The 14,181-nt window shown below is 41.5% G+C and overlaps 1 protein-coding gene across 1 annotated transcript in view; it reads left to right on the top strand.

The window, feature by feature from the left end:
• MAGI2 (membrane associated guanylate kinase, WW and PDZ domain containing 2) overlaps nt 1-14,181 on the top strand; it is a 760,890-nt gene that overhangs the window by 597,918 nt on the left and 148,791 nt on the right. Inside the window, 3 exon segments of the mRNA XM_064142561.1 lie at nt 3,058-3,179; nt 4,631-4,759; nt 5,454-5,636. Coding sequence (XP_063998631.1) covers nt 3,058-3,179; nt 4,631-4,759; nt 5,454-5,636 — 434 coding nt within the window.

Genomic DNA, 14,181 nt, shown 5'->3' with positions numbered 1-14,181 from the left:
CTACTAAGGCCTAGCTTAGTATTATCTATTTTGCATGCAGCTGAAGTAGCTAGATGAAAGGACAGAATATCCTTTCAAGGGAACTACTTAGCTGAATAACTTCTTTCTTAGGTAATCAGTAGCAACTTTTTTTTTTTAATCTTTAGCCATGAAGCTGCATAGCACTTAAAATTCAACAAAAGGAAGGTGTTTCATGTCTTGTCATCCTAGAAGCACAAACTCAGTGTTACTGACTGATAAACACTATAATTTTCTTTTCTTTGACTCCTCTTGGACACAATATTTAATGCAGTTATTTGAATTTGTTATAATTCTCACATTTTGCTTTTGAGACTGCACACTACTGTAAAACAGTCAGAATATGGGAATAAATTTGAGCTAAGAATTACTGTTTGCACCAACTACTTGAGGTGCTTCAAGTACCTCTGCTGTTTGATCTTTCTGTTTGATCTACTAGCACAAAACGTCATTTCAAGATAGCCATTACTGAAGACATTGGTGTGTAAATGGACTAAACCACAACTTTAATTCCATCTAGAAACTGGAAAGTGGCAGTGGATAACAGATTCTAGCTGTGATGTCAGTACCACAAGTTATATCCCTTGAGCCATGGACACATCCTCTCACCTTTTTGTATCATAGAGCTACATACAAATTGTAACTTTGGTCTGCAAGAGGCTTCCCATGGCCCTGAGATGTGCCCTGCAATTACAGCGTGACACAAGTCATAGTTCAAGGTCCTAGATGCAGATCTGTAGTGTGATCTTGGGTATCCATTACATCTGTGTAATATGACACAAATTCTGTGGAAAACAAATTCTTCTGGTAGCAGCTGAAGACCTGGGCAGGGTGTTTCAGAGCCTCTAAAAAAACCAAACATGATCTCCATGCTGAAGCACTTCATCCATTGTGTTGCAGCTCTGGTTTTAACCTTATCAAATGCTAACATAAACCAAGCTAAATATCTTACCCCATACCTGCTATTGAAATCTGTTTCATAATTCACACTTCTGCTTGTAAGCAGCCTACAGATTTCAGATCTGAAATCCTGACATCTTTAATACATTCTAGTGTTTACTTCCAAATGTATTCATAGAATGCATTTATCTATAAGAATTAATTCTACTTCACTAAAAAAGCTAAAACTGTGGTTTTCTGTCATAGAAAACTTGCTGCTCTTACTGTCAGATATTTTCTATGGATTGATTTTATTTGGTCATGGATGATCAGAACTTTTTGTAGTAGCTTCATCACTGCCTTGTCAAATGGCAAAAATAGCCTTTCCTTTACAGTATTGAAATGTAACCCATGACAGGTGGTAGCATGGAAATTACCCCTTCGTGCTAGTTCATAATTATCCTCTTTAATGCATGTGATTATTGTCCTTCTCTCTGTCTTGAACTGGTGAAGTCTGTCTCACTTCCATCATATGTTTCTAGGTTTGCAATAGATTCAGGTGCTGAATACCCTGACAATTGCAGTATGGCCTAACTAGAAAACAGAGGTCTAGGACAGGAAAGCCTACAATCTTAAACAACCCCTCTGAAGAAGGAAATAATCAAAAGGGACTTTCTCTGGCTGCAGCATGGATTAAAATGTACAAGAAAACAGTTAATCAAATTTTAGAGTGCAAGAATAAGTTAGCAAGCACTGAATGAGTTATAGTAGCAACTCCAGGGTTTATCACATTTACTTCCTCTCATTAAATTAAATATTCTTTTACGTGACTGGCAATATTTTCATTGCATTAGCTCTGGCCATTAAATACTGCTTTTCCAGGAGTACTGCACTCTCACAGGACTTGCTGCCTTTCATTTGCCTCACTTCTTAATGGCAATTCCACTTAATTTCTTTGAAGCAGTGGTAGGATCTGAATCCCAAGGGACCTGAAAAGTGCTTAATGTGGCATAGAAGGTCATTTCAATATAAATTTGAAGGTACTCAATCCTTTTTAGGTTTTCAGAATTTCAGAAGTTCCCAGGTCATCTCTCCAAGTGCTTAAAGCCCATGATTAGGATTGGATTTTTCAGAACTCAGTGCCTCGTAGCTCAGTGAGAAGAAATAAGAAGTGACATGTTTGAAAACTTGCCTTTCTGTACATAGGTATTTATTTTCCCACAACAACATTTGCAGCACAAGTTTCAGTTGTGATCCTACCATGATCCTATCTTGCAGAGTTCAATTCAGCCTAGTAAACTGAATTACCTTCTTCAGAAAACATGTGAAACATAGGACAGGACAGGATTGTAGAGTCACTCATGGATTGCTAAAATGTATGCTTTACATTAAATGATTAAAATCAAAGATAAGATGGAAGTATGAAATTAAGATGGTAGTTCTAAACAAATAGTAGTGTAATGACAGAGATGTACTTAACTGACCTGTTGCAGGAATGTAAAACATCCAGGGAAAAATGTGTATATTAACTTTCCTCATAGTTCATATATGTATCCATGCAGTTCTAATCTGCCATCTGACTTAGTTTATGCAACATCCAATTTTTCTGTACAGCTGAGTAGATAGAGACCATGAAATTACAAAGATCTCATCTTTGGTGTATTTCCTGTGTTAGATTGATTTCTAAGCTGTGATCATAAAAGCACTCTGTGTCCCAGGCTTTCCCTTTTCTGTGATTAAGTAATTTCACTTTACAGCTAATCAATAATAATTCACAGAACTGGTTCAGATCCTTTGAGTCATGCACAGAACAATGCTTGTGCTAAAGACATGAAAAACTGGCATTGCAGCATGTTTCAGCAGCACTGCCGTTTCATACGTAGGCTCATAGATCAAAGCCATCTGTCTGCAGCAGCCTTCAGCAAGCTGAAGTTACAGGACACTTCTCAATGCTGCTCATTACGCAGTGCAGCAGACTGTGCATTGCTCATGCCCTGCAACGTTGTGTGGAGCGTAAGGGACATGCTCAGGCCCACTGGGGATCTGTAACGGCTGCACTCTCTAGCCTCACACACCTAAGTCACATACAGCATCCTACTGTGAAAATGGTCATTTTCCCCAGCTGAACCCACTTTTTAATCAAAACCAAATTTTTTCCAGCCACATAAATAGAAGAACACAATTTGAAAACCCTGTCTTAGAAGCAAAAAGGAAGCTACAGCAGCATAACATGCCCAACGCAGAACTTGGAACAAAGCCTATGCAGGCCCAAGGTTTCCGAGGTACAGTATTGTGTCAGCTGTCTTAGTGAACATTAAAGGTCCTGCTCTCCTGTTGATGTGACAATGATGTTGCCGTAGTCTGCTATAAGAGAGTTGTGTTGCCAGTTCTCAAAATGATATCTCCTAGCATCCTTTTCCCTTACTGTGGTGGTTTGGATCTTATCTGCCCCCCCCCACTTTAAGAAAATGCCCCAGCTAACTCAGACGGGCTCTGGGAATATGAATGAAGCTATTTATTTACAGCCAGCACAATATACAAGCAGATATTTACAATATATACAGTTATAGACAGAAATACACAAAGGAAAAGTAATACAGAAGCACAACTCCCCTCCCAGAAACCTGAGTCCCCAGGAGGGGCTCTCAACCACCCCAGCACCTCCCCCTGCCCCTCTCAACCTTACCCCAGTCCTGAGAAAGAGTAGAGGTGCAGCCAAGAGGTTAAGGAGCAAGGTTAGTGGCAGTGAGGTTAGGGAGATGTAGCTGAGTCTGAAGCCAAAAGCAGAGAGAAGACAAAATGGAGAATGTTATCTAATGTTTACTTCTTGTTCCCATACTTCTCAGCGAGACTGTGAGAGAAGAGACACAACCATGTTTTCCTTTCATAGCCAATTATCTACTTTCTCTCACCGAAACATTCCAGCCTGCTCCAAACTAGCACACTTACATATCCAAGCTCCCTGCATGGTTGAACTCAGGAGGCACCTGAAGTCCTCTGGCCTTCAGAAGCACAGGGAAAGAGAAAATTTGAGGCAGAGAAACAGAAAGCAAAATAAAAGCCCCAAAGTAAATTTTAAAATCATCATTTCTGCTCTTGAGAAAGCACGATTCTGTCTTGAGCACCCAAGGTTGGCAACACTGAAATAATTAATTGCACTTTCTCTAAATTACTGTTTTAATTGATGTTTGGTATGTGTCTAAACTAGCTCATCTAGCAAATGTCAATTAGGTTAAAAACCTCAAGCACCATTTTATAGGAGTTTACAAGAATACAGCCATTTGGTAATGCAAAAGTTAATGTGCTTAAAATGAGCTGTACAGGTAGCAAATGGAATCCTGAAATGGCTTAGGTTAGAAGGGTCCTTAGAGATCACCTACTCCAGCCTCCCTGCCATGGGCAAGGATACCTCTCAACCAGGCCTTATCCAACCTGGCCTTGAACACCCTCAAGCAGGAGGCATCCGTAACCTCCCTGGGCAACTTGTTCCAGCCTCACCACCCTCCTACTGACTAATTTCTTCCTAAGATCCAGTCTAAACCTACTCTCCCTCAGCTTCAAACCATTCCTCTTCATCCTGTCACTAGACACCCTTATGAAAGGTCCCTCTCCAGCCTTCCTCTAGGATTCCTTCAGGTGTTGGAAGGCAGCTGTAAGGTCAGCCTGGCAGAGATGAGTAAATTTTGACTGCAGGTTACAGCCAGAGAATGAGGCTTGTTCTTGTTTGTAACAGTAGAAAGCTTCTCATCAACTTTACCTAGACCCAAATTCGCCCAGCTGCGCCTTGCCTCCAAGAGGTCCCACAGCATGAATGACCTGTCCCAGTGCCAGCGGGACACTGCTGGGACATGCAGGCTGCACGGTATGTCCTCTGCTGCCTGCCAGCTCAGCCCCACCACCACAGGTGTAGCGAGAGCAGTTGGAATCACAACCTTTGCACCTTCCTCCCACTCTTTCTCACTAAGCACAGCATGGGAGAGAGACATGGGGTGCCTCTGCCACCCACACTGCACGCCAGGCCATGTGGAGAGGGCACACAAGGGTTGCACAACAGTTATGTGTGTCACTTGGTGGATGCCAAAACCTCACTTGTTTGGAGAGAAAATCCCACCTGTTGTTCAGCACTCTTTGTTAACAAATAGAATAAGATATTCAGGGGATATTTTCCTTACCGTGATTGGGAAGGAAATCATGGAGAATGTTTTACTTTGTAAGCAAAGCTGAATTTATAGGTTAGGAAAGTGGTTTTAAAATCACCTCATAGATCATTTTATTGTTGTAATTATTTTAGCTGCACAATCTCCACTTCTAAATGTGCTTCTAATGTGAAAGAACTCTCCACGTATGGCTGATCTGCCATGTATAAATACGTTTTAAGCTTTGTATTAATATAAAAAACTCAGAAATAACTTGTTTTCCTGGAATGCCTGCACTCTTCATGTTCTTGGTTTTCATACACTGTCACCTGCTTTCAGTTAATATTGTTATCTGCTCTCCCCACTGTCTTGTGACTAGATCAGAACTTTTGTCTTTCTTGCTTGTGTTGACCGATGTAGAAAAACCACTCTTCACTCGTGATGCATCACAGCTGAAGGGGACTTTCCTCAGCACTACTCTTAAGAAAAGCAACATGGGATTTGGATTTACCATCATTGGTGGGGATGAGCCAGATGAGTTTCTCCAGGTGAAGAGTGTAATCCCTGATGGGCCTGCAGCACAAGATGGGAAAATGGAAACAGGTAAGTAAGATGGTGCCTCTGTTCTTTTATATGAGAAGTAGATTTCTGAGTCTTCCTCTCTCCGGGAATGTACACTTTTCCCATATCACAGTCTGTGTTCATGTCTAAACCAGCAGCTCTATAAGAGAAGATAAGCTTCTCAGAGAAAACTTTTGTGTAGTTTTTTTTAATAATGCCAAGTATTTTATTTTTCCCATTTCACATTATTTTAAGAGAGAAAAGATCTCTGCACTCTTGTACATCAAAATGGATGTGATGGTTTGGGCTCTTACCCACCCCCCCACACTTTGTATTTGCCCCAGCTAACTCAGACGGACCCTGGGAATATAGATGAAGCAATTTATTTACAGCTAGCAGAATTTACAAGCAGCTATTTACAATATATACAGTTATATACAATTATATACAGAAATATACAAAGGATAAACAATACAAAAGCACAACTCCCCTCCCAGAAACCTGAGTCCCCAGGAGGGGCTTTCAAACCACCCCAACACCTCCCCCGGCCCTCTCAACCTTACCCCAGTTCTCAGGAAGAAGAGAGGTGCAGCCAAGAGGTTAAGGAGCAAGGTTAGTAGGAGCAAGGTTAATGAGATGTGACCAGGTCTGAAGGCAAAGGCAGAAGAAGAAGACAAAATGGAGAAAGTTTACTTCTTCTTCCCAGAGTTCTCAGCATGACTGTGAGCAAAGTTGACATCAATTGTTTTCATTTCACTGCCCGTTATCTAGTTCTTTTACCAAAACATTCCAGCTTGCTTCTAACTAGCACAATGGAATACCGTGTTCTTTGCTGTATGGGTTATTTATTCAAGGGGAGTCTGTGCATGGAAAGAGGAGACAGCCAAAGACAGCACAGACTACTAAGCACAAATGTATTTCTTTAGAGAGGATGGTTTTGCAAAATAATCAAAGCGCAGTCTGATCCAACGTTGTTCTCATTAGAAACATCAAAACAAGAATTTTCACTGTGGCATATGGACACGTAGGCATCTGTGGCCTACTAATAGAGAATCTGTGGAAGCTAACTAAATAAAAGAATCTTTCTCTGAAGAGATTTAAAGCTGCTCTTAGGGTCTGGACTACTGCTGGAAGTAGTTTCGTATCCACAGATTGATAAAGATAGTAAACTGCTATCTTAAAGCTTTGCAGGGTGACATCACATCTATGTATATATGGAACTGTTTTGGAGAAAGATTTAACTCAGTTTCTAAGCCAGTCATCATCATCTGCATAAGAAGACAGTCAGAGAGCAATAGAATAATTTCACTTTGAAGGGACATCCAGTCACTAACCTCCTGCTCAAAGAAGGGCTGACTGTGATTGGATCAGGTTGTTCAGGCCTTCAGCCATATGTATTCAGAAAATCTTACAGGACAGAGATCCCACAGCCTCTGTGGGCTTGTGTGCATATACCGAAGCACTAACATGGCTAAGGTTGTTCAGATTGAGATCCAGTTTGGATTTCCACTGATTCAACTAGTTCCCAGTGACCGAAGTCCTGTGTTCATGCAGCTCTGTCACTGTGTCCTGTCTTCAGCACTGTCTGAAGCAGTGCTTGTTCTTCAGACAGCAGCTAGGCTGCACATTGGTACTGGGCCATATGCATAATTTTTCTTTCCATTTCTCACCAAGCCTTTGTAGAAGAAATGCTAGTTTAAGATTATATTGTCTCTGTAGAAAACCAAGTTCATGGTGGCCAAAGCCACTGTGAAGATAAAGAGAATTTCCTAGCCTGTGATGGTTCACTGTGGATAGACCACAGCAGCGAAATAGGATCCTTTCAGTGTGTTGCAGGTATAGGAGGCAGACACAAATACACACAGTCACACAGAGGTAAATGAAATCCTAATATTTCAGGCCTGCATCAGCCATGGGTGGAAAAGGAAAGAAAGACACCACCTCCTTTACTTTACTGATCTTGGCCAGAGGCTGAAGGCAGTAATGCTGCACTTTCTCCAAACTGTTAAAGAAACTAGCTCATGGAAAACTCTTGTTTTAACTTTGGGTTACTTCTCCACCCAAAATCTAATTGTGGGGTCAGATACACATACCGTTAGAAGAGTGAATCTGTATAACATGTTGTTGTCACCTTTTAACATGATCACCTGCAGTCTTTAAAATCAAATAATTTTGAATTTCATCCCTTAGTGCATGGGAGCAGCTGCCTGATGGTTATTGGCATTGCTGTGATGCTATGAAACAATTTAAGTGCACAGGGATGCAGCAAGAGATATCTGAGGTCCTGGTGATCTAACACCACCACTCAGTGCCCAATGATGGGCACTATGAGGTAGCTGTAGTTGTCCCAGACATACAACAAACCTTGCAAGCAGAGGGACTACATCTCAGTGGATGCGTCAAAATCAGCCAAAATTGCATTCCTGATCTTATTTGCCAGATGTTTCAGAATTCCTCAGGGTTATTATGTCCTTGTGTAAATCTAGCATCTGTGAGCTGATCACTGTTAATAATACTGCAAATGCCTTTCTAGGACATGTTTTAGCATTTGAAGATAAGTCAAGCTGCTGGATATGAACATTACACTCCATAGCTTCTTTATACCCCAGGACAGCCTGGGAGCTGATGCCACATTCTTTCCTGAGAGGTTGCATTCCTTCCCTTGTATGAAGCCTCATGTTGCCAATAGAAAAACGTCTGCATTTAAGAGGCCATTAAAATGCTGAGTGAACGTCACTGGTAAAAGGATGCGTCTACATGAAAAGGTTTTTGTACAGTGAGTGATTTTGAATGACTGCTGTTCTAGGGCAAACAAAGATTTAGGCCTGTGGCTGCATCAGATAAAAGCTCAAGCTGCAAAGGCAAAAACTTTCCTACAATTCTCAGGGTTATTCAATGGACTTGAGAAACTGAAACACTCCCACTTAATCAAGCTCAGGAAAGATTCTCACTGTATGTATTTCAGCAGGTCCTAGTTCCTCTGATGAAAGTTTCCAGGAAACAGCTCAAAGACATGGTGCACAAGTGGCTACTTGGCTCTGTTGATGACCCCTCTGACTGATGAATAGCTACGGTCATCGCAGACCATATATCTGTAATTAATTGTCATAGCTGAGTGTGAAGGAAAAAAATGGGAGGCATGCTCATTCTTTTCATCAGCCAAGCATACACCTGGCCAGTGCCAAGATGCTACATCATCTAGAAACAATGCAGACCTGAACTCTTAGTTGTGTTCCCTGTTTGTCCATTTTCAGTTCAGATAAACAAACCGTTCTCTCACCTAAAGTCAGAGCAGATGAGATCACAGTATCACAGTATCACAGGGTTGGAAGAGACCTCACAGATCATCAAGTCCAACCCTTTACCACAGAGCTCAAGGCTAGACCATGGCACCAAGTGCCACGTCCAACCTTGCCTTGAACAGCCCCAGGGACGGCGACTCCACCACCTCCCCGGGCAGCCCATTCCAGTGTCCAATGACTCTCTCAGTGAAGAACTTTCTCCTCACCTCGAGCCTAAATCTCCCCTGGTGCAGCCTAAGGCTGTGTCCTCTTGTTCTGGTGCTGGCCACCTGAGAGAAGACAGCAACCTCCTCCTGGCCACAACCACCCCTCAGGTAGTTGTAGACAGCAATAAGGTCACCCCTGAGCCTCCTCTTCTCCAGGCTAAACAATCCCAGCTCCCTCAGCCTCTCCTCATAGGGCTTGTGCTCAAGGCCTCTCACCAGCCTCGTCGCCCTTCTCTGGACACGCTCAAGCATCTCAGTGTCCTTCCTAAACTGGGGGGCCCAGAACTGAACACAGGACTCAAGGTGTGGTCTAACCAGTACAGAGTACAGGGGCAGAATGACCTCCCTGCTCCTGCTGACCACACCATTCCTGATGCAGGCCAGGATGCCACTGGCTCTCTTGGCCACCTGGGCACACTGCTGGCTCATGTTCAGGCGGGTATCAATCAGCACCCTCAGATCCCTCTCTGTTTGGCTGCTCTCCAGCCACTCCGACCCCAGCCTGTATCTCTGCATGGGGTTGTTGTGGCCAAAGTGCAGCACCCTGCACTTGGAGCTATTGAACCCCATCCCATTGGACTCTGCCCATCTGTCCAGGCGGTCAAGGTCCCGCTGCAGAGCCCTTCTGCCCTCCAACTCAGTCACATCTGCCCCCAGCTTGGTGTCATCTGCAAACTTGCTGACAACTGACTCCATGCCCTCATCCAGATCATCTATGAAGATGTTAAAGAGGATGGGGCCCAGCACTGATCCCTGATGCAAGCTATCCAGTCAGAAAAGGTGGACTCTATGGGCACAAGGAATAACTTCAATCCAAAGAAGCAAATATGTTTAAAAAATAAATAATTAGTCATCTGAGAATGGGAGTAGTGCCAGTATATCACTAAAGGAAGGACTCAGTGTATCATGACAGCACACTATCATATGTATCTTCTGTGTCAAACAGATCAAGTCTCTCTCACGTACTATCAGTCAAGATCCATCTGACAGTATTCTAGCTTACAGTATTCCTTCCCATTGGTAGCCAGCTGTTTACCACAGTTGTCATCTCAAGAGGTTCACTGACCAGAAGCTCAGTGAAAAACTGGTCACACACATATGTAGGGCTCAATTTCCACAATGCCAGAAGCTGACTGAAATTTAACTTTGCTCACCTGCCCGATAGCACCTCATGCAGTGGCATAGGAAGACTATCCTCCAAAAGTGAAGACATGATATCAGAGGCATGACAGATTGCATTGCTCTTTGGACTGCTGAGGAAGGAGTATCTTTTCATTATCCTTATTCATCTCTAGGCTAAAAAATGCTTCTAAGATGTACAAGGGCCTCATCAACTGTAAGCTAGGAGTTACAATTTGGTAAAACCTCAGTCTGGTTTCTAAAACCAGTCTTCTTTCATTTCATCTTTAATTTGAGTTTTTCAAAGAGAGAAGACTTAGAGGCTATTGAGACTGAAACTGCAATGCAAATACTGTGGTTTTCACACCTCACATGAGGAGGGAGCTGATAGATGCCCTGCCAGTTCATAGCTGAAACGAATGGACAACTAAGGGGCTGCACCTTCTTTGTGCAGTACAGCACATCCTACCTCATCCATCCTTTATATTTCTTACCAAAAAAGCTTTCATATGTCACAGAACTAATGCTAAAACTGTTTCAAGAGGTGTATGCATAAAATTATCCCTGACTTTTGAGAATCTTCCCAAAATAGACTGATGCAGTTTTGCTACTCCTCATAAATTTATTCTGAATCTCTACATAACCAGAATTCTTTAAAATACAACTCTTTCCTTTTTTTGATGTGACTAAATGTGAATCTTGGCTTAACTTTTATAAAATAAAAGTTTCTGTTCCCCTAGTTGCAGAGGAAAGCTCTGAAGTATGACCATATCATATTTATATAACACATAATATAAATATGTTGACATATTACATGCTATGAGGGCAGGCTGAGGAAGCAGGGGTTGTTCAGCATGGAGAACAGAAGACTTTGGGGGAAGCTGAGAGCTGCCTTCCAATATCTGAAGGGATCCTACAGGAAGGCTGCAGAGGGTCTTTTCATAGAGGTGTCTAGAGATAGGACAAGGCAGAAGATGAGGGAAAGCAGGTTTAGACTGGATCTTAGGAAGAAGTTCCTCAGTACGAGGCTGGTGAGACTCTACAACAGGCTCCCTAGGGAGGTTTTGGATGCCTCCTGCCTGGAGGTTTCAAGGCCCAGGTTGGATGAGGCCTTGAGCAACCAAGTCTAATTGAGAAGCGTCCCTGCCCATGGCAGGGAGGTTGGAGTAGGTGATCTCTGAGGTCTCTTCCAACCTGTGATTCTATGATTTTTGCAGTGTCAAACAGAAAGCAAATTTTAAAATGCCAATTTTACTATTTCTTTGATATAATGCATTGAAACTGTCACTTTAGCCAGTGGAAGGGATGTGAATTTTGGTTTGCAATGTTAGATGGTGACTGTAAAATCATACTTGAGTACTACTAGCAATTAAGAATTTGACACCAGAAAAAGATTCTTTGTCAATCTCCCTTTTTATTCAATCCTCCCTTTCTCATTGAACTCTGCAAGTAAGTAGACCAAAAGAGTGCACTTTGACCACTAGGAGTTTTTAGTATTTGTGCTGTTTTTTTCTAACAAAAATATCCATTATTTTTTTTTGTCTTTCTGTTGCTTTCAGGTAAAATAAACTTCCTATAGTGATCACAGTGGTACCTGTAAATCTCCTTTTACGTTAACTAAAGACCTGGGAAGATTGTCCACTTCTGAAAGAAAGTTACTGAACTCTATCTAGTCTCCATGAGCTTCTTATTTTAGCTTTTTGTTCATCTTTTATTTTACTTTGTTACTCATTAGATTGTTAGGTACTCATTGAGTGATACCCAGGATAGAGATGAGCCTAGATTAAAAAAAAATAAGTCATACACCACACTCTGTCTACATCTTAGGTCTTTGTGTGCTTCTTGACAGACTTTTTTGGTTTACTGGTGTGATATTCAAGAGCCTCATGTTCTCCCTGAGGTACAGAAAACCCATATGTCACTATCTCTTCTTCCTGATATGGAGTTAGAACTTGAATCCATCTTCCCTATTTATCAAGCTACTGAGCATTCATTAATCACTGCACACAAATCTGTCCTGTTAAAGCCATTGCACTTTGCATAAATATTCCTCAAGGTATGAAGAGAGCTATTGAGTCTTTTTAGCTCTGTCATTTGGCTACTCCCTCAAAGACTTAGATTAAAATTATTTATACAAACTTGAAGAGCAAGCACAGCAGAGCACTAACTTGGATTTCAAAGTGATTCTGAAAATGTTAAGTTAGAGGAATGATTAGAAACTGATTCTTAGAAACTCCTTGTCTTTACCTCACATGATGTCTCAGTTCCTAAGATCATAGAATCATAGTATAGTCTAGGTTGAAAAGCACCCCCAAAGGTCATCTAGTCCAACCCCCTCTGCAGTAAGCAGAGATATCCTCAACTAGATAAGGTTACCCAGAGCCTGATTCTGGTTTTGCATTGCTAGTACAAATAGCTCTCAAGTGGTTTCTGACTCAATATCTTGAGATTTAGCCCTAAGATTTGCCATAGTTTAGAGTTTTGGGGAGGTGTCCGTCTCAAGCTTTAGGCTTAGTACCTTAATTCAGTGTGTTCAAAGCATCACATTAAGGAATATAAATCACCAAGTATGGTGTCAGTGAGGGAAGAACATTGCCTTCAGGGAACAGTTGTGACTACCAACATTTGGGTTGCAACTCAGTTGTGTAAACATAGGCATCCAGTGCCATTGAAGTGCCAGAGATCCCACTGCCTTCTCTTGCCCTCCCAGGCAACAGTGTCTTCTAAGTCTTGTGTCATATGTGAAAGTCCCATGTGAATATTTCAAATGCCCAAGGCTGTTGTACATGACATTTGGCACCTGCTTAAAAACCTACATTCCTCTTAAGAGACGTGTTTTAATGTACTCCTTTGTTTTTTCCTTATCATCTATTACAGCAGGCAGTGATTGATTCATTAGTGTAATCATAACCATTTTCTGACAATGTTAAGGGTATTTTTTCCCCTAGCCTAATTTGAAGTTCACTCTTGGTTTTATGAACACTTAAAAGAAGCAGTAAAACTCCTTTTAAACTTAGGAGGCTTAATTTTCTGTCATGTAAGCATTCAAACAACATTATAAGAAGTCTGATGGCTGAGTTCAGCCATATGCTCACTTACATTTTGGTTTACATATCATTGGAGTCCACAAAGTGTACACTTACATTAAGATTGAGTAATAAATGTAACTTGTTCTCTTTCCCATGGTGACTCTTCTTCAAAAGCTCCTTTTCTTCAAGCCCAGATGACATACAGAAATGCAACAGGAATCTGAAAAGAGCATCCATCTTTGCTTGATAAAATCCATATTTATACACAGTAGGCAATTCATAGTATGTTTAGTTCAGGGCACTTCATTTTGAAAGCAATTACATTTACTGAAACTATATTTTGATCTATGTTTATCAGTCCTAAATATACTAATATGTGCTTGCTACTTGAAACAGTACAATATTGGACATGTGAATGGATGAGGTTCTGAGTTCTGTAAGTGCCAGATTCCACATGTGTGGGGCTTACTATCTTTTTGTCCCGTTTTACCTTTGACCAGATTTTCACTGCAGTTAGCTTTTTATGTAACTTAGAAACCAAAGGTGAAGCCATCTGATGTGAAGGGAAGGCATAATGCAGATACCATTTATGCTAAGATATTGTGGTGGTTTAAGGAGTTCCCCCACACACACACTTGGAAATCACCAGACTAGCTCAGATGGAAGTATAGATGAAGCTATACTTAGAGCATAGCACAGTATTTACAAGCATATAGACACAATATTTACCATTATATACAAGTTAGAAGTAATACAGAAATTCAAATTCAAAATGCTGGAGTGTGTCCAGAGAAGGGCCATGGGGATGATCAGAAGGCTGGAGCACCTCTCCTGTGAGGACAGACTGAAAGAATTGGGGCTGTTCAGTCTGGAGAAGAGGAGGCTCCAAGGTAACCTTATTGTGGCCTTTCAGTATCTGAAGGGAGCCTAC

The sequence above is a fragment of the Pogoniulus pusillus genome, chromosome 4 (genome assembly GCF_015220805.1).
Source record: "Pogoniulus pusillus isolate bPogPus1 chromosome 4, bPogPus1.pri, whole genome shotgun sequence".
Lineage (NCBI taxonomy): Eukaryota > Metazoa > Chordata > Aves > Piciformes > Lybiidae > Pogoniulus > Pogoniulus pusillus.
This window is presented reverse-complemented; position numbering and strand designations above follow the sequence as displayed.